We start from the raw sequence: 22532 nt of genomic DNA, 5'->3' as shown, positions 1-22532 counted from the left end.
TTCCATTTTTGTGTTTCACAATAACCAAAGCCACTGATTACCATAACATGCGACTATCACAGATTTTTACTTTATGGGTCCTTGACTTTAACAAAGTCTTTGACATTTAATTTTCAGTATCCTTGTCCAGCTAGGACAAGCTCTCACTACAGTGAGAAAATATTAAAGGAAATAAATTGTAGATATATATCCAAATAAAATATGCATGAAATTTGTTCTGTTTTCTTTGGGAGTATATTAAACCTTGTTTTGAAATAGACACTGATTGGCATATCTATAATCCCTCTGTCACGGGAGTCGTAATCCAACACGCAGGAAAGAGGAAACCACAAAAGGTGGATCTGAAAGACATACTACCGAGCCTTAGAATGTCCGGACTTAACATAACTAAACAACAAGACTCAGGGTCAAGAATAAATCAAGGACAGGAATATTCAGAGTCAAGAAAAAGCTGGGGTCAAGATACCAGAAATCACAAGTCAAATATGAAGCCAGGGTCAGGATACCAGAAATCACAAGTCAAATAGGAATTTCAGGTCAAACACAGGAAATCACAAGAGAATCACTAGGAGCAGTAAACAAGGTTCTAACAAAACCACAATAGGGCAATAAATAGGAGCTAAAACAAGCCCTAAGTAGGCTTACCTATGTTCTGATAGGTCCACGTCATCACTGCGATCCAAAACAGATTAGGATTGCAATGCTGGCATGGTCACTTTAAGAGTGGGCATGAGTTCACGTCCACATCTATATATAGACATCCTGCTGCGCGGTCGCGTAGTTTAGTCAGACCTCGTGGCAGGAGAAGTGTACCGCATGGTCGCGGAGCGACTGGACCACGCGGCAGGAGGTAGACTAGGACTGAGCCAGGTGAGTTTCCCTCAGGGTGCCGCGCAGTCATGTGGAGCAGTTGGACTGCTTGGCAGGAGGGGGTCTACGTGGCTCGGCAGAGGTAAGTAATGCCACACCCTCTCCTTCTACCCAGAATTGACTTTCTGTGTCTGTCCAATCACAGACTTCCCAATGCCGCTCATTTAGAAGCCTTTAATAGGCAGGTGCTCTGAGCAATGCCTGAATTTAACAGAGGTCCGATACACAGCCACAGTATCTCCGTTATTCTCCCTCAATCGTATAGCTCAGACATCTATATGACCAATTGATCGTAGCACTCCTAGCAGTTTCTCCAAACATCAGTTGAAGCTTGATGGAGGGTGAAAACGAAGTATACTTTATTAGCACAAACACACATTATTTATACACTTAGAAATGTGTATTTACTCTCCAGGGGGCGATCAACAAAACAACATGCCCTCCCCGTGGCTACCAAGTTTGGGGCTGATATCAGTATATCACCCACTGAGTACTCTCCAGACAGAGTGGGTGATATACTGATATCAGCCCCAACACAGAACATCCACAATGAATACATCCCTGCCCACTGTCTACAGAGATCCATGATTCCTTATACAATGTCCTATCGCCACTTTATTAAAATGTTTTTTCCTATTTGATAAATAATTCAGGCTTGAACATCCAAGTCTCACCCTGTTCGCTTGTAAGCTCCATTGCAGGGTAGAGGAAGAGACCTCAGGGATGGTGAAAATAGTCCTGTTGAAACATTTTGGGGAGTTCTATGACAAGAGCCACTGTCTGCAGGGAGAGGGCTGGTGTCCAAGCCACTCCACAAGCCACAGGCATGGATGCTTCCATGATAGCCTGCCTCTTGCTTTAGCCTGCCTCTTGGTCCATGCAGCTACATTTCCAGACAGTTATCAAGACTGGCTGTCTGATTGACAGCTGGTGAGTTGTAGCAAGGTTCATTTATAGAAGTGCTCATGGCTATTGAAATCTACTCTTTCATAAAATAAAAAAAGGACACAATCTTTACACAATAGGGATTTCAGCAAGCTGAAGTACTTTATGTGTTTGTAGCGCTCCTTTAAATGAGATGATACATATGCAAATTGTCTGTCTTTCTCTTTTATTTTTCTGCATTATGCTCTAAGCTCATGGACCACAAGAATGAAATATCACAATCTGTTCAGTCACCTTGGGGAGAATTCATGCACAGCTATGCCGCAAACATGAAGAGTATGCTTGCATTACCAAAAACCATTTACACTGATACTCAAAAGGCTGTCTATATGTAATAATAACAACCATAAGAATAAACTATTCAACCAGAAATGGTAAGTTCTTAGAGTATTGATGATACCATACTTATCTTATTAACCTTGGGAGGCTGAGAGGTACTAGACACACTGCGGCTGAAGCTGTAGAATTCAGCTTCAGAGTATCATAAGTATTTTTTTTTTTAGTAGACTTTTATAAAATCCATAATAAACATGCCTTTTGGAGACTAACGCATTTCAAAATTACGGTAGAGAAATACATAATGCAATCTTTTTACATTTTTCCTCAAAATAAAATCAATATATTGACCACTTTATGTTGGAACATTTGTCTGAATGTTTAAGAATGTTTCCTATGATTCTTACTATTGCACAGAACAACATATTTTGTATTCTCTTTGTATTTTCTGTCTTTTTTTTCCAAAATAAAAACGAGGGCTAAATCCACAAAGTATACAAATAGAGCGAGATACTTGTCACATTGTTTGCATTAATATGAAGCACAAGAGATGAATGAAGCACAAGAGATGACTTTGAGGTGAAGTGTCATGACTTTGAAAACAGAAAGAATGCATAAAAACCAATTAACTTTCAAGCCCATCACTGATAGCTCGGCCAGCTTTGAAATTGTGTGTCAGAATTAAAACACAACAAAATAGCTAATTTGCTGAAGTACTTTGTTAAGCTTTCTGTTCACCTTAAAGCCCTGACACACTTGAAACGGTGAGATTAACACCGCAGGTTTCCAATTCTGAATCATTTTTGTCTGTCACAAGTAAACCAAAAATCATTTAACGTAAATTGTTCTTCTCTATCACACTTGAACTCGGTGACCGGTACTTATACAATAAGAGTAGCCATCAAAAAAATGCCGGAAAATGAAATTACCCGAGCCTATAAAACACAAACGTGTAAAATGGAATTGCTTTACTGATTTAGAAACAATATGTTTGAGAGAATGTGTAATAAAAAGGTCAAACGTTGGGCTCCATTCACTAAACTTTGTTGGAAGGTCAATGAGTTAAGGTCAAATATCCATTTGCTGTCACTGAAGAGCCGCAGATTTCTAAAGTTTCACATTTTGTGAATAACAAATGCTTCTGTTTAGCATTTTTACTAGATACTGGATGGCACTGCGAAGAATGGTGCATTAAACAGTGTGCTATTGTTCGATTAATAGAAAAAACAAAAACGTTCTATCTGGGTTTGTCATCTCACTTGTTAGCATTTTCCTATAAGAATTCTGACAGTACATTACTGCCTGAAGGAGATGAATTAAAGAAATAAACATTGTTAATCTAAGAGTTTCAGAGTGATTATCATCAGCCAAAATAAATATGAGGATTCTGTCACTTACAGTCTTTCTAACCTCACTCTGTCAATGTTCGTTTCAAACGTTGGACATTTTATCATTCACTTGAAATATTTCTAAACTTTTGATTCGTATTTTTTACACCGTTCTTCCTAGCATGAGAAAAGTGTCAAAGTATTTATGTGAAAAGAATAACAATGAATGATGATGACAAACCTGATAATTCACACCCAAGTAACTCCATTCTCAGTGTACAATGCCGTCTGCACACCTGTGGGTATAACCGTATATACTGGGCTTCAATCGGAGGGGTGAAGGAATTGGCATATGGCGTGTTATTATCTACATTTCCTCGAAATACCTGTGAATACAGCAATAAATGAATTCTTACTTGGAAAACATGGAAGTTACAGCGAACGTTAACATTTCTTGCAAAAGGTCACTTGATAAAAATTATATAGAAATAGAGAGAAGATTAGAAACAGAAATGTGAAATTTGCAGAACATCATAAGTGAAGATGTCTGCCAATTCCTAACTTCACACTAGCAAAAGTGAATGCAAATTTCAAGTTTATATTTGCTTTGAAATGATTGCTCAGGAGGAACAGCAATCTATGAATGAAGATTCATCCCTGATGAAGAAGAGTAAACCAATATAATACACTAATTTGGATGATACTCAGGGATGTATTTTAGCCTAACAATATGCATTTTGATTGTTAAATCATGGCTGATAAGAAATGAATGCACAGCGAGATAGTTCACGTGAAGAATGGGTTTTAGGCTAAGCACATAAGATGCACTTTTCATAAATAACATTATGGTGATATATAATATATTCTGGTGATACATTATGGTTATTGATAATTTTAATATTATCTCCAAGTTTTCTACAGTTTTAGTTTTAGTTTAGTTTTGATAAAAAGGAAGAGGAAGTTCCCAGCATTCCAGCCTATCCCATGCCATATCACTGGAAAGCCCATGGTGCCCTCTTTACAATACAGCATGGTTTGATAGAGTAGCTCAAAAGAATAAAAGGAGATGCATGTGAATGAAATGTCTAATACAGAGGACACAAGTTAATGGGCTGGGTCTCACGAGGCTATAGTGTGCTAGTGTTACTGTATGCTATATTTATATGTATATACTGTATATACTCGATTATAAGCAGAGTTTTCGGGCACATTTTTTGTGCTGAAAAACCCCAACTCGGCTTATACTCGAGTCAGTGTCTGTATTATGGCAATTTGCATTGCCATAATACAGACTGGGGGCTGTGGGGGCTGCAGAGCGTTTACTTACCTCTCCTGCAGCTCCTGTCAGCTCTCTCCTCCTCCGCGCCGTCCGTTCAGCACCTCGGTCAGCTCCCAGTGTAAATCTCGCGAGAGCCGCGGCTCTCGCGAGACTTACAGTGTGAGCTGGCAGAAGAGCTGAACTGACGGCGCGGAGGAGGAGAGAGCTGACAGGAGCTGCAGGAGAGGTAAGTAAACTCTCTGCAGCCCCCACAGCCCCCACTGAACTGCCAATGCTGGACCACCAGGGAAGGAGAGCCCCCCTCCCTGCCATATATCAAGCAGGGAGGAGGGACGAAAAAATATAATAATACAATTTTAAAAATAATAAAATAATTAAATAAAAAATTATAATAAGAAATAATAATAATAAAAACAAATATTAACATAATTAAAAAAATAATAATAAAATTGCCCACCCCCCACCAAGGCTCATACACACACTGCATTCATACACACACACTGCATTCATACACACACTGCACTCATACACACACACTGCACTCATACACACACTGCACACATACACATACTGCACTCATACACACACACTGCATTCATACACACACTGCATTCATACACGCACTGCATTCATACACACACACACTGCATTCCTACACACACACACTGCACTCATACACACACACACTGCACTCATACACACACTGCATTCATACACACTGCATTCATACACACACTGCACACATACACACACTGCATTCATACACACACTGCACACATACACACACTACTCATACACACACTACTCATACACACACGCTGCACTCATACACACACGCTGCACTCATACACACACGCTGCATTCATTATACACACACTGCATTCATTATACACACACTGTAAATAAATATTCAATTAATATATTTTTTTAGGATCTAATTTTATTTAGAAATTTACCAGTAGCTGCTGCATTTCCCACCCTAGTCTTATACTCGAGTCAATAAGTTTTCCCAGTTTTTTGGGGTAAAATTAGGGGCCTCGGCTTATATTCGGGTCGGCTTATACTCGAGTATATACGGTATGTGATTCTTTATATGCTATTGTGTGTTTATCTATGCAGTTGTCTGTGTATGTATTTGTGATGTGACTATATGTTTGATGATGTATCTACACTGTGCTTGTGATTGTATCACTATGTATGTATGTGACTGTGTATGTGTCTGGTTGTTTGTATCTACATACATAGGAATAATCATGTTGCTAGGTTAACGGCTAGTTATGTATAAATGCATGAGTAGTAAATTATATAACTGGAACAGTTTGTCGTTTTTTCTGATCAATTTAGGGAATATACACACAATATATTCCTTTGGAGGAGATATATTGACCACATCCTCATTGTCTGGACTGGTACTAGGGACTCCTTTGTAAACTTTGTTCAGGAATTGAATTTGAATTACCTTAATCTGAGGTTCACGGTTGAGATTGGTGGATCATCACTCAACTTTCCAGACTGCACTTTTACAGTGTCATCTGAATCTCGTGTACAGACTACCTTGTATAGGAAAGCCACCTCAACTAATACTATGCTAAGGTGGGAAAGCCACCATCCTATCTCTCTTAAAAGGGGAATTCCCACTGGGCAGTACCTCAGGTTGAGGAGGAACTGCTCAACCCTAGAGGAGTTCATAGTTCAGGCCAAAGTGCTTAGAACTAGATTTAAGGAAAGAGGTTACCCTATTCGTTGTCTGAAACATGCCTATCATAGAGCACTATTGAGTGATTGGTCAGAACTTCTGAAGAATAACATCAGTCCCCCAACAGTAGAGCAGATTAGATGTGTGGCAAATTTTGATGCGGGGTGGAACCAGGCTAAGAATATAGTGAATAGATTTTGGCCCCTTCTTTCCCAAGACCCCCAACTCTGTAAGGTAGTTACACCATGTGTATCTCTAACAGCACGTAGAGGGAAGAATCTAAAAGAGCTATTGGTACCTAGTCATTTCACCATTAGGAAGGAGCACAGGAGTTGGTTAACTGTTCAAGGGACATATAAATGCGGTCACTGTGTGGCGTGTAGATATGTGACCAGAGAATCCAAAGTGCTCACTGATTCTTCAGGGAAGGAGGTCTGCAATGTTAAACAATGCTTTAACTGTAATACCAAGGGGGTAATATACCTTCTCATATGCGAGTGCGGACTGAGGTATGTTGGAAAGACCATACGACCTCTAAAAAGGAGGATCATGGAACACGTCCATTCGGTCACACACCCCAGAGACGCTCCAGTAGTAAGACATATGAAGGTATACCATCATGGTTCATCACAAGGCCTGAGGTTCGCAGGGATTGAACAAGTTTCCTTGGGGAGGTGAGGGGGGACTTAGATCTAGCCCTCCGTAGGCGTGAATGCTTTTGGATTAACAGATTTGATACCTTGGCTCCTAGAGGACTCAATGAGGGTTTTACTTTTACTTCCTTCATTGAGACTTGAACTGTGTTTATGTATCTTCCTTTTCATTTTGGAGAGATATGTGTCTGATTGTTTACTTTATTTATTATTTTTTTATTATTATTTCTTATTCCCTTTATGTAGATTTCATGTCCAATATTGAGTGCCCTCTTCATATTCTGTCGTTAGTGCATCATAGACTATAGCAGGATCTGTCTGGGCGATGGGTAATTCAATAGATGATATTCTCTCTATTCATCTTTATTAGCCAGTATGTGAGCATTGGTTTACCTACTATTTATTCACAGGGATTTTGTTCTCTAAGGGATAGAGCTCTGTTTCTATTATATGAGGTTGGTCCCTCTATTATGGTCCTAAGGTTCATAGGGGACACCCTCTACATGCACACAAGGAGGGGGGTGTTATCTACTTCTTAAACCCCAATTCCTTCCTTCTTTTAGGGTTGTCCACACTTATGAGTTCTGGGGTCGCCCCTTTTAGTAGTGTTCGTGGAATCACTGGTGACACCCTCTGTATATGTACCCATAATTTGGATCAGCATTCAATGTAATTTTGGTACTAAGATGTCACCCTGTGTACTTGTTCATGTAACACTCTCTCCTCTTGGTTTATACCTTAAGGGACATGAATTGTCTTTTGGCATAGATTGGAATAAACTGTGAGGTTGTGCTCTATTCTTTTAAGACCCTGTTACTGTATGAGCCAGATGCTTTTTAGCCCTGTAATAACAAGGCATCTCACGTATTGACCGATCGCTTAAAGATCCTGATAGTGCACGATTCTTATGCCTTCTAGCCCCGGTGGGATAAGGTACCCTGTGAGTTTATTTCCCGTTAGGTTACCTATCCGCTGGGGTTTAGCAACCAAGGTGCTACCGATATGTCCTACAGGCACCCCACGGGTTAATGTCTCGCTGGGGTACCTGTCCGTTGTAACCAATGAGACGTCGGTACGTCTCTGGGGGGCATGTTCTATGACTCCCGTCATTATTTTAGCGGGAATCGCTGATACACGCCCCCTGTTCCTATTGGCTGTTGATTCATTTAAACGGCAGATGAGCTAGAGTACGCTCAGTGATTATTGCCTCTGACGAAGGAGCTAGTTTAAGCGCTGAAACGCGCGTCGGGCTCTTTTTTAGGCAGGCTTCTGCTACATTATTTATTTATCTCTCTAGGATGGGCACAATTAGGGGGCTTGGTATGGGGTGGTTTTGAGTTAGTGGATTGTTTCAGCATGACGGCTCTGTTTTCTGGGATGTGGACAGCTAGTTTAGCGGTATAGAAGGTAGTTTAGGAGGCTTAGTATACAGTTTAGCTATATTTCCTCCATGCTCTATTTTTCCATTCCATTTTATTATTTTATGGCATCCAGTTCCATTCCTAGCCAGCACTTTTTAGTGGCACTTTAGGACATTTATCATTTTTTGTCACTTTAGTATCTAGCACAGGTGGGGTGAGTGCGGATATGTATCCTGTATTGCCCGACGGCAACTAGATTTTAGCAAACATAGTTTCCTTTGCAGGCTCCATCTTACGGTAGCTATCTTCAGGGTTTTGGTGTTTCAGCAACAGAGTTTCCACCCAGCTAGATACTATTTACACTATTTCAAGCACAACTATTATATCACAGGCTTCGAAGTACAATTTGTATTCCCTTGTGCGGTGCCCCCAGAGATATATAGTGTAGCACATGAGTTGCTATGTGAGAGACCAGTATGTTCTTTTCAACCATTTAGGTATATTATTTTTCAGCTCTAGTGGCTGATCTAGTTGATCTCTCTCTACCTGCCATATGATTTCATCATCACACATTAGAAATATTTTTTTATTTTTTTTTATTTTCTCACTCTATTGGGTATGAATCTGTTATTTTTGATTTTAATTATTTAATAAAAGTTATATTTTATATAAAATCAGTAGTGGCAACCTAACCACGGTCTATAGGGGCTTTATGCTCCTGAGATCTTTTCTATTTTGTTCACAATTATATAACTGGCCCTAGGGCAATCAAAATCCACAAAACTACGGTTTATGCATATTAATATGGGTTTAGTGTAGGAGAAATATTTTGTAGTCTACAAGCAAAAATAGTGGTTGTGATTGTTAGGTCTCCATGGATACAGCCTTACTGAGTAGTTTAATTTTAGCTTTCATTAAAACACTGGACTTGCTTGATCTCCGATTCACCAAAGATATTTGGTTAATTAGACAGCAATAAAAGAAATTAAATAATCTGGCACATAAACAGCCCCGGAGGAGTGTATTGGACAGCAACCTTATGGTGTCTTAACATTTTCTCCTGTTGTATAACTATTCACAGTTATATGGCTTAAGAGTCATGCATTCCCTTTCTAGGATGCAAACAAGTATATTAACTGCCCATCTACAAAATGTAATAAATCGTTTGTAGGTATATTTGCATCCAATATATATTATCATTATTATTATGTTATTATTGATATAGCGCCAACAAATTCCGCAGCGCTTTACAATGGGTGGACGAACAGACATGTAGTTGTAACCAGACAGGTTGGACACACAGGAACAGAGGAGTTGAGGACCCTCCTCAATGAGCTTACATACTAGAGGGAGTGGGGTAAAATGACACAAAAAGGTAAGGATAGTATTAGACTAGTGAAAGTTGCAGAAGAGGAATCAGTCGGGAGCTATTAACAGTTTAAAGGGACACTATAGTCACCTGAACAACTTTAGCTTAATGAAGCAGTTTTGGTGTATAGAACATGCCCCTGCAGCCTCACTGCTCAATCCTCTGCCATTTAGGAGTTAAATCCCTTTGTTTATGAACCCTAGTCACACCTCCCTGCATGTGACTTGCACAGCCTTCCATAAACACTTCCTGTAAAGAGAGCCCTATTTAGGCTTTCTTTATTGCAAGTTCTGTTTAATTAAGATTTCATTATCCCCTGCTATGTTAATAGCTTGCTAGACCCTGCAAGAGCCTCCTGTATGTGAATAAAGTTCAATTTAGAGATTGAGATACAATTATTTAAGGTAAATTACATCTGTTTGAAAGTGAAACCAGTTTTTTTTTCATGTAGGCTCTGTCAATCATAGCCTGGGGAGGTGTGGCTAGGGCTGCATAAACAGAAAAAAAGTGATTTAACTCCTAAATGACAGTGAATTGAGCAGTGAAATTGCAGGGGAATGATCTAATCACCAAAACTGCTTTATTTAGCTAAAGTAATTTCGGTGACTATAGTTTTCCTTTAATTGATATGCTTTTATGAAGAAGTGTGTTTTTAACGATTTTTGAAGGAGTGGAGACTGGGTGAGCATTCCACAGGAAAAAAAATTCTATAACTGAATATGTTAATCAGGCATACAAATATGGCGAGATAAATATAAGAGAGAGAGAGAGAGAAATAAGGGATATTAATCAGCTAAGATCTAAACACAGTCCCCTCATTACATTGGACATTTCACAAGGTCTCTATAATTAATTAGTCTTAATAGTAATTTAGATACTGCCTAGTTTATCCGCCTTAAACAATTGCCAACTGAATGAAATCATTTTACTTAATTCATAAGTCCACAAATAAGATCCAGTTTTAATTAAGTTCTTTCCTACTACACCCAGTCTCTCAACGTCAGGACACATGGTTTTTTTTCTGGCATTTTAGGATCAGTATTTTTTTCTTGCGTTCTGTGTATTTAATAGATTAACTAAATTGTAAATGCACGAATATTTCATTATCCAAAGATAACAATTTTAAGATTGCAAAATTATTACATGGGAACTGCTCATAATTATATAACAGTAGACATTATTTAAATATGTATCTGTACTTATCACTGTTGTAGTCTCTCAGATATCTGATACATGTCAACTAAGCATAAACATCCTTTATATACACATTGATCTTCTTTAAGAATTGAGACACTAAATGGATAACTCACCATGTCTTCACTGGTTCTTTTTATTTTGTATGTTGACCAAGATTTGCCATCATCACTGTATGCTATTTTGTACGATTTGATGTACTCTGGACTCCCAATCCTCTTTGCTCCTTGGGTGATAACGCCGGTGACTCTCATTTTCTTTTGTAAATTGATCTGTATGAAATAAAAATGAACAATACAAAATTCTTAGCCTTATATATAGCAAACATAACTTCAAGGAAAAGTATATAACAGAATATGCATCATATATAAGACTTATAATATTGCTTTTTGTTTTTTTAAATGTTATTTCTATTTTTGTACAGAGCAACAATGTCTGTAAGCAGGCAATGGTAGTGCAATGCAATACAAAATTTGAACTTCTGTCTGCAGATTCTTCAATATATGGATAAATAGAGCTAAGTGTCCAGAAACAAAGATAAATAAATAATAAACACATAAAGAATAAATGAATAATTAAAGAGAATGATTGGGGGCTGGAATGTCCACCTTGAGGCCAGAACTCCAAAGAGCTCCAAAATGGCTTCTTGGGGTGTCTGCCACGAGGCCAGAGCTCCAAAGGGTCTCATAAGACCAATTGAAGAGGAAAGCAGAGATTGACTGGCATTTTAGACAACATACTCTTCCCATTACTTTCAAAATGGTCTCATGTGTTTCTTACATTTGTGGTCAAGTTTATCTGTTATTCGTTTTAATTATATAGTACCCTTAATACAGGTCCCAGAGAACCCTCACAAGCGTTTTATACTTTCATCACTCACATGTGGGGCCAATGAAGAGGAGAGACGCAAACCCAGCTATGCGTACTGCCTTTTAGGGGGCTCTAAAGACCCCACCATTGGGTACATGTCGTTATTATGTGATTAATGTTCTTCCCATTGACAAATTGCTAATATTTAATATTTAACAATGGAAAAATGATAAATGGAAAACTGCAATTTACCCACGGATTGATAAATCCAGATGCAATTTCTATGCAGTTTATTTTATTTTTTTTAAGGATATTTTTTGTCTTATTAAATATTTTTGTGTTATATAATAAGGATGGACTCTAATAAGCCTGCTATATCCTTCTCGTATAGCAGCATATTATTGTACGTGTTAACATAACTCCAGCATGACCACCACATACGAACCTAAGGTTGCTTTGCTTTAATTTGCCGTCACTTTTTACTGTATAAATAGAAAAAAGATCCTTATTTTCATAAACAGACGTGTGAATAACAACGTCAATATAAACCTTATTATGTATCATTCTGTTAAAGATTATTTTGTTTTTATTCACTAAAAGGCAAATTACAGAAGTTTAAGTATTAACTTGCAATATTTAAACTTTAAAAAAAAAAAGCAGTGCTCTATATGCAGTAGACATTTTTTGTTAGTTTGGCCAGTTTGCTGCTTCCGAACTCACTGTTTAGTAGAGAAGAACCCTTAGTATGGATGTTAAAATATTTTTCGTTTGAATGTCAAACTCCCAACTCATTCGGGATCTTGTGCTCCCTTCCAGCTGTTGAAAGCAGTTTAGACAGCACAAACAGCACAGCCAGAAGAATAGTAAGCTGGCTTTATACTCTGCAGTGAAGTAGTTTACTGACATTAATACATCAAGGAATAAATTCTCTGTTTTGAACAACATAACTGGATTAACAAGGGATAAGGGAAGGTCGAAAGAGGCCTGAGGCCAATGAAGTGTAAAAAAAAAGCAGAGGAAACCCCCTTAAGCTAAAGAGGTCTTATAAAGCAGAGACTTCTAAACTAGGAAAATACAATTACTACTCTGTATGACTTAATGCTTGGCAGAAAGCAATTGACTATGAGTGAATAGTCTTTGAACTGAACACCAGACACTGTTAGTTTTTGGCTTCCATTTTTCTTTTGAATGCAATATTCTAGTTTCAGTGATGGCTTTAAAACATTCTTCTTTCTAATGACCATGTAACCTTGACTGTACCTAAGTGTATACTCCTTTTATTATTTTACAATGTCAGATGTGCTTTGAACTAATGAGATATTGTTTTATTTTAGAACATTTTGTACTTGTGGGGCTGATAAAGGCTGATCGATATCAACAGAAGAATTCTTCTTTACAACAGAATGCAAGACTTTACCGTTAGTTACTAAAGTGAGAATTAAAAGTTAATTTTAAATTTAAGTCCAGAGCAGCCAAACTGAAAGCAAAGCTGATTTGGAGAACTTTTTCCATTTTAGCTATTTTGACCTTAAAGGACCACTATAGGCACCCAGACCACTTCAGCTTAATGAAGTGGTCTGGGTGCCAGGTCCATCTAGGAATAACGCTGCCTGCTGTAAACATAGCAGTTTCAGAGAAATAGCTGTCTCATTGAGAATGCTTTCCTATGAGACTGGCTGAATGCGCGCGCGGCTCTTGCCGCGCATGCGCATTCAGCCGATGACATCAGAAAAGGGAAGAGAGTCCTAGCGCCCAGGGAGCCCGGCGCTGGAAAAAAGGTAAGGGATTAACCCCTTACTCCCCCTTCAGTTTGTTTTCCTGGCACTATCGTGGTCCTTTAAATTTGAGATTCACTTTGAATACTCACTTTATTGAATAAGCCTGTAATTCACATTTGGAGTTTTTGGAACCACCATATTAGCAAAGTTCTGCATAGTTCTGCTCCATTGTGAAATGTAAAAAAAAGTGTCTGGGTTTACAGAACTGGAACAGAATAGTGAGCAAAACTTGATAAGTGCAATTAAGAATTAAGCTATCTGTTACTTTTTCAAAAGTCAGAGCAAAAAACTATGTATTTCTTAAGAACTTGGATGTGAACTGGTTAAAAGATGCATATTTATTGAGGGGCTAGATATACAGCACTAGAGTTCATTAAAACTTGCATTTGCCCTTTGTAGATATGCAATAAAATAGCTGTAGCAGCTTAGCACAAAGCAATCAGCCGTAAATACCTCCATTGTAGACTTCCTTGTGAGCTGTAGTAAATCAGTTGTTAGTGACTCAAAGGTCATTTTAACCATTGATCTAAATGTTTAATATTTTGCTTGATTAAAAATCCAGTATGTACTGACATTTGAAAGATTACCCTTGGCATTCATTTTTAGTTTATTACCTCGTTCATTACCAAATGTCCATTGGTACACATTTTTTTTTTTTTTTTTATTATAGTGATCATAATTTTTGTTGTTGTTGTTTTCACACTTTTCATGCAGAGCAGAACCTTCAGAGGCTAGCAGGGCTATTCAATGATTTGAGACATGGCAAGAATCCAAGGTGAATTTCAACTTTAAGGTCACAATAACTCAATGGGTAAGGCACACTAACATATGCATGTCCAAAAATAACTGTTGTAACAGTATGCACTGAAAGCACACCCAAAACTGCACAAACCTTTGACCGATGGCTTTCACAGGACCCAACAGCCCTGATTTTGGCAGGAGTCCTGATTTCAGTGCATCAGTAGACAAGCTCACTCTGTATAAGTGTATTTGAGTGTTAGGGTATTAGAACCATGCAGAGAGAATTTTAGCAGAACTCTCTACATGATTTTGTATTTTGGGGTTGGCAAGACAGGTTGTCAGTCATTAGATGTAAGTTCCCTTGCCACGTCAAGGCTAACCTGTTAGGGTATTAGAATCATGTAAACAGCACTTCAGCAGAACTCTCTACATGGTCAGTCATTAGATGTAAGCTCCTTTGCCACATCAAGGAAACCTCTTGGGGGGGGGGGGAGGTGGGGGGAGGTTCCTACACTAACAATTCACCTTGCTTCCTTCAGCTTCAGGTAAACAAAATCTCAGAGGGGTATTTGTGTAAACAAAAGACAGAGAGGGTTATTTTTCTAAACCCCTACACATTATTAGGGAACACATGGGGTGGGCGGCAGCATTGTAACATGGCTGTGTGATACAAAAGCAAATACAAGCACATGAAAATATGTCCTGTGCTCAAACTCCCACTACTCCTTGGTGGCCGCAACCACCATAGTAACCTTCAACCCCAATGCATACAATAAAAAACAAAGAAACAAGTTACTTGCAAACTATCTCAAATAACTATGGATATTTAACTAACTGGATGTCTTTAGTATCACTCCAATGGCCATTAGATGTAAGCTCACCTGCCACATCAAGGCAAACTTCTTATGTTGGTCCTACACTAACAATTCACATTTTTTCCTTCAGTTTCAGGTAAAATATCTTTGTCTCATTAGAATTATTTTTTTTACCAGAAGCTGAAGGAAGCAAGGGGAATTGTTAGTGTAGGACTCCCCTAAGACGGTGTTTTTAACGCTATAGGGTCAGTAATACATGTTTGTGTTCCTGACCCTATAATGTTTCTTTAATGCCTGGGATTGCACTTCATTTAACAGAAAACACAGAAACAGAAAATACAATGAGGCTCAATGTCACACTATAAGCAGAAACACTGCTGCATGCTAACAACGACACCAGAACCGCAGTTCTTGCACTTGATATTCAAAGCAGAGCACCATAAATTCTAAGGATTGATCACAGAACCAAGATATTTTGATAAATATGCATTATAGATAATACTAAATTGAAAATGTCCAGTTTCACGGTGAGATACATATCTCAAACGAATGTTTTTTTTTGTATTCCCTATTTTGCCAACTATAAACACAAAGTAGCGAGCAACTAAAAAATGCCTTATCTCCTTAAACAGCTGCTTGTACACAACACATATTTATATCAGGAATATGCTGCTTCTGCTTTCACTGAGGCTGTTGCCAATTTGAATTTTATTGTTTCTGATGTTATCCTGTTTAGTAGAGATGTACAATGACCTCAATAATGCATAAATGCATAAGTCAATCAAGGCATTTATGATTGCAATCTTTATTCTTGTGGAAACTTTATTCTTGTGGATAGAAAACGATTCATAATACCAACTGGGGACAAACATTTTTCAAACGAGAACATCTTGTGGAAAACACATTAAAGATATAAATAGATAGAAACAACTAAATTAAGACTTTTGTGATGAGTGAACAGGATATACATACATATATAAATTTACATATATATGACAAAACACCTCTGATGCATCGATTCATGGACTCCATGTTACGGTTACCCTTAGTCTAGCTGAGAGCTGGACCGCTTAGTAGTCTGGATTCCTATGGCTGAAGAGGGGAGAAGCTACTTTCCGTAGTATTCCATACGAGTCCTGTAAATGTAGAATAATCCCACTAGCTATAGTACAGCTAGGATACCCTTCTGCCCACAAAACGAGTCAAGGCTGCGATTTGAGGGTCAAATTTGCGTTGGTCTCCGTTCGTACGTTAAAACTCCACGATACCTTTGCCATCCATAGTTATCCTGGGGTTCGCTATACTCCCCATGCGAAGGGTAATCATCCTACCGAACGGTGGGCCGTTCGGTAGGTCCAGCACGAAGTTACGTTATCCTGGAGGTCTCAGCGGTGTTCGCCTGTTTGCGTCTCCATTTTTAGTTCCAGACGATTGCTGGCAAACACCGCTGTTCGTACGTAAGATGGCCGCGAACACGTGCAAAGTCCCGAAATGGCGGCCACCTATACGTTACACAAAGGATTCGTGCTGAACCATACGAACGGCTGCAAATAGGGCTGAAAGGTAAAAATAGCACTTAAAGGCACATGATGAAAAATAATGCTTTTGTAACACTCCACAAAACCCCTAAATGTGTCCTGTGGTATCTGGCACCAAGACATTAGCAGTAGGTAATTTAAGTTCTGCAAGTTGTGAGATTGGGCCTTCATAGATCAGATTTGTTGTTCCAGTTCATCCAATAGATGTTCAATCGGATTGAGACCTGGGTAATTTGGAGGTCAAGGCTACACCTCTATGCACCATCAGTCAATGTTCCAGTCTTATAGTGAGATTTTGATCAAGACTGGAAGCTCACTGTCATCCCATTTAAATAGTAGCTGTGTGATGAAAGAGAGGTTTCTGGTTAGAATTAAGCTACAAGATGTTATTGAGACCTCAGCAATAGAAGAACCGACCTCCTCCTTGGCAAAACTTAAACATATGGAAAACTAATAGAAAAGAATAGGGTATATTGTTTGAATATTTTTCTTGACGATTTGTTCCACTACATCTGTCTACCAAATATTGTCTGCATACCAAGTATTGTATAATGTAACAACCCTCACAAAGCTACCTGTCCCTTGTTAGCAGTGGTGTCTCTAGGATTAATTTTTTGGGGGGGTACAGGGTGGGCCAGGGACAAAAGTAGGGGGGCACATTCAACCCCGCCCTCGCCGCAGTTTGACCCCGCCCCTGCCGCATGTTACGTGTATAAATCAGCCTGTGTGCATTCAGCAACACCTGTGTGCATTCAGTAGTCTGTGTGCATTCAGTAGTCTGTGTGCATTCAGAAATCTGTGTGTGTGTGTGTGTGTGTGTATGTATTCAGTGTACTGTGTGTATGTACTCCGCAGTCTATCAATAATTAAAAAAAAAATTCCTGTGAGTTGTTGTGTAGGAAGGGCCCCAGTGCACTGCTTTGCCCGGGGGCCCTTAACGCTAAAATGGTACTGCTTGTGTGTGTCAGTGAGCTTCTATTTAGTGAGCATGTGTGTGTCAGTGAGCTTGTCTTTAGTGAGTTTGTGTGTGTCCCTGAAATTCTTTGTAGTGAGCATTGTGTTTATACAAGTGAGTTTGTCTGTAGTAAGCTTGTGTGTGAGTCAGAGAGTTTTGTCTGTCAGTAAGCCTATTTGCGCATGTCAGTGAGCTTGTGTGCTTACTGTACAATATATACATATTGACTTGTAGAAATGGCATACATTTTTTTCCAGGGCTGCTTTGGATTCTCAGTTTGGCTCTGCCAGCGAGTGCGCTTTATAGCTGAATCATCTGTGTGAGCTGCCGCACACTTTAGCCCTGTTACACTCGTCTGGGAGCTGCTGTTGACAGGTACTAGTAGTCTAGAGATTGGGTCATGGGGTATATGCTCAGCTATCTGTATAATACTATAGTGCTGTTCTCTGTATAATACAGATCTGTGTGTGTATAATATCCCGGGATAGTCAGTGTTCCTGTATAGTGCTGTTCTCTGTCTTGGGATATTATACACAAACAGACCTGTATTACACAGAGAGCAGCACTATGCAGGGAGCACTGACTGTCCTGGGATATTATGCACACAGCCATGTATTATACAGAGAGCAGCACTATACAGGGAGCACTGACTGTCCCAATTTATTATACACACAACCCTGTATTATACAGAGAGCAGCACTATACAGGGAGCACTGACTGTCCCAATTTATTATACACACAACCCTGTATTATACAGAGAGCACTGACTGTCCAGGGATATTATACACAGACAGTAATTGATAGCTGTGCTGCAAAATGTCCTTGGAATTTTTTTTCAAATGTTGGCAACTATGGCACTGTATCAAATGACATGTGTTTGGTGTTTTAATAATCCCTGGTGGAAAATAATGAATCCTCCACCAGGGATTATAAAAAAAAACAAAAAAAAAATGTTGTCGGGGGCAGGGCTTAACATGCGGCAGGGGCGGGGTCAAACTGCGGCGAGGGTGGGGTTGAATGTGCCCCCCTACTTTTGTCCCTGGCCCACCCTGTGCCCCCCCTAAAAATGAATCCTAGAGACGCCACTGGTTACAGCCCGAGGGAATAGAATCTAAACACATGGCCAGCAGGTTGCTGGCATTTGGGGGGGCCCAAGGGGCGGGACAGCATGATGTAGGGGGGGCCATGGCCCCCTCTGCCCCCCCCAAGCGACGCCACTGCTTGTTAGTGCGACGTCAGGACATGTACACTAATTCCATAGGCACCAGGGACTTCACCGTGGACACCAAATGAAGTTCTTCTATACACACCTGTGCTCAGTGTCTATTAGTACGCCAATCACACAACACATCAGAAACAAAACGAACATTTATCAAACATAAAGTGCAGCAAAGCAAACGAAGAGATTTTCCATCTTCTATGTTGCAACTTGTAAGTTATGCTCAGGGCCGCCATCAGGGGGTGACAACCGTGACGGTTGTCACGGGCCCGGCGGTCCTGGGGGGCCCGGACTGCTTTGGCAGTCCAGGGCCCCACAATTACTTAATGCACATATATATAGCGATCATCGCTATATATATGTGCAGCCGCGGGCCCCCCGGCTCCCTATACTTGCAGAGGGGGCCCAGCGGCCTGCAGGAGCACTTTCCAGCATTTCCCTCGCTCTAACTCCCGCGAGACGTGCGGCCGTTAGAGCGTTGCCATGGCAACGCTCCGCACGGCGCGCACACCGCATCACGCGGGAGTAAGAGCAGGAAATGCTGTAAAGTCCTCCTGCAGGCCGCTGGGCCCCCTCTGCAAGTATAGGGAGCCGGGGGGCCCGCAATTTCACCTGACCGGACCACCAGGGATCAAAGGAACTTCCCCCCTCCCTGAACCAGGTAAGAAACAGGGAGGGGGGAATAACAAAAATACATTTAAATTACTATTACTACATTTACATGCATACACTACTAAACACATACACACACTGCATTCATTACACTGACACACACACTGCATTCACTGCACTGACACTCACAGCACTAACACACTGCACTCACACACACACTGCATCCACTGCATTCACACTGCATTCACTACACTGACACACACTGCACTAACGCACACACACACTGCATTCACTACACTGACACACACACTGCATTCACTACACTGACACACACTGCACTAACACACACTGCATCCACTGCACTGACACACACACTACATTCCACACACTACATTCACCACACTGACACACACACTGCATTCACTGCACTGACACACACTGCACTAACACACACACACTGCATCCACTGCACTGACACACACACTGCATTCACTACACTGACACACACACTGCATTCACTACACTGACACACACTGCATTCACTACACTGACACACACTGCATTCACTGCACTAACACACACTGCATTCACTGCACTCACACACACTGCATTCATTGCACTAAAACACACACTGCATTCATTGCACTAACACACACACTGCATTCATTACACTGACACACACACTGCATTCATTACACTGACACACTCTGCATTCACTGCACAAACACACACTGCACTAACACACTCACTGCACTAACACACACACTGCATCCACCACACTGACACACACTGCATCCACCGCACTGACACACACACTGCATCCACCGCACTGACACACACACTACATTCACTACACTGACACACACACTGCATTCACTTCACTGACACACACTGCACTAACACACACACACTGCATCCACTGCACTGACACACACACTGCATTCACTACACTGACACACACTGCATTCACTGCACTGACACACACTCTGCATTCACTGCACTAACACTCACTGCACTAACACACACTGCATTCACTGCACTAACATACACACTGTATTCACTGCACTAACACACACTCTGCATTCACTACACTAACACACACTCTTCATCCACTACACTAACACACACTCTTCATCCACTACACTAACACACATACTGCATTCATTGAGGGGGAGGCAGGCCGGCCGGGCAGGGAGGGGGGGGGGGGGGCCCAGACTTCGTGCTTTGTCAGGGGCCCCAACATTTCTGGTGGCGGCCCTGGTTATGCTTAATAGATGTTGAAGAAGATTGTTACTGCCCTTTTATTGTTTGTTTTTTTGCTGTTGATTCCTCCAGTTTACATATAACTATCCAACACTAAAAAGCATTTTTTCCATAGACTTCAATTAAGGAATTGCTATTCAGTAAGCAGTGTAAACCCTTACTCTGCTAAGGGAATCCAGTTCATGGTATCTCCCCAGAAACTCGCCTGGCATATCAATTAGGGGAAAAGGGCAAAATTAATTGCATCAATTAATGAGAACACAAGCACACACAATATTAAACATACACATGCAAATTGATCGCATGTAAAAATGATATGTGTGTATAAATGAGTCTTTAGAATGATGGATATTATTTGAGTTACATTGTTGCTTTGATTAATCTCATTGCATCCTAGAAATGTTTCTATACAATCATTTCTGAATCACTCTGACTGCGGGTGTGCTTTCGTTTGCCTGCGTTGCTTATATTTTGTTTGTACGCTTCCGTGCATTAGAAGATCCTATTCTATGTACAGTACATATAGCACTCAAGGTACCCCATATGCTATAATGATTCCTTTTGATATTTTGTTGTTATTTTAAAACATTTCATTAGTTTGTGTATTTTTCTGCCTCATATGGAGAGAGAATCTAGCAGAAATATTTCAACTAAATATTGTTTTTAAAAATACAAATGACCAATAGAGTTATATTTTTTTCTACCCTTGACATCATTTTTGAGTGATAAAAATAGATTGGATTTTGGAATAAAACATTTATTCATTAGTCAGAAGCCTGACTACACAATGCTATTATTCTTCTTTATGTCTCGGACCCAACACATATGTAATGCTTAAGGTATTTGCATGAGATAATTTTGGTACCTATGTCTTGGATTTGGTATTTGGCTGCAGTACTTAACCTCGTTTTTTTCCTGTTTTTTTCTGGTTTTTTTTTTTTTTTGTCAATCACTGTTTTATTGAGGCAAGTTTGCAGTACATTACAATCAAGGAGAAGTTAAAACAGATGTACATCAAGCAGTTAGCATGGGTACAATACATACCAGCAATATTCAGTGATCACAAGTTCTCCCTGATGTAGTAGCCTCATTTTTAAGATAAAACAATAATAAACCTCTGCTTTTGTTTGCCAAGTCACATTATATAATTATAAACTCTATATGTTAGTATAATTCTATTTATAATAGGTTAAAAAGCATTACCATTGGCAAGTCTTTACTACACATACAGATATTGAATAATTTAAATATAATATCCAAAATGCAATTATAGGTCCATTTGGGAATCAGAAAGCTCACGGTTTAATTTCATACACAATTGATTTCTTTCCCTGAGCTATGCAGTATATTTATGTGTATTCTAACACACACAAAGTATTGCTCTGTTATATTCAACCCTTAATATTTATTTACAAAATGCAAGAATACACTGTTTAAATATTTGCATATGGGTTACAGTATGTTGATATTAATGCGAAACTCTAGGCACCATAACAACTTTTCATAATTGCAAGGCTTATAGTGCAGGAAGTATCCCGCTCACTGTCTCACAGTCCAGAATATCTTATGACTGCAGTGATTTGCACAAATGTCTGCAGATAAAGGAGTGCCCCATGGATAAAGGAGTGCCCCCTGGATCGATTAAAAAAAAGACGTCATATTTCCAATTTTGCTGTCCAAGGTCTGCTTACCATGTGTACTGATAGTAACCATTAACCGTCAGCTTATTGGAGAATTTAAATCACGCAGTGTGATGAAAGGGATTGTAAATGGGCGCTGCACTACATATTACACACATTCCTGATGGGCAAAGGATTACAGGAAAAAAAC

General features: G+C 39.6%; 1 protein-coding gene across 2 annotated transcripts in view; it reads right to left on the bottom strand.

Annotated features, from left to right (window-relative positions):
* Positions 1-22532, bottom strand: part of EDIL3 (EGF like repeats and discoidin domains 3) — a 605475-nt gene that overhangs the window by 116330 nt on the left and 466613 nt on the right. For both annotated transcript variants that reach the window (XM_063453707.1, XM_063453708.1), the window contains 2 exons: positions 11088-11243; positions 3661-3805 (listed from right to left, as the gene is read on the bottom strand). In XM_063453707.1, coding sequence (XP_063309777.1) covers positions 3661-3805; positions 11088-11243 — 301 coding nt within the window. The remainder of the gene's footprint in view (positions 1-3660; positions 3806-11087; positions 11244-22532) is intronic.

The sequence above is a fragment of the Pelobates fuscus genome, chromosome 5 (assembly GCF_036172605.1).
Source record: "Pelobates fuscus isolate aPelFus1 chromosome 5, aPelFus1.pri, whole genome shotgun sequence".
Taxonomy (NCBI): Eukaryota; Metazoa; Chordata; class Amphibia; order Anura; family Pelobatidae; genus Pelobates; species Pelobates fuscus.
The sequence above is the reverse complement of the archived record's forward strand: the minus strand, read 5'-3'. Positions and strand labels throughout refer to the sequence as shown.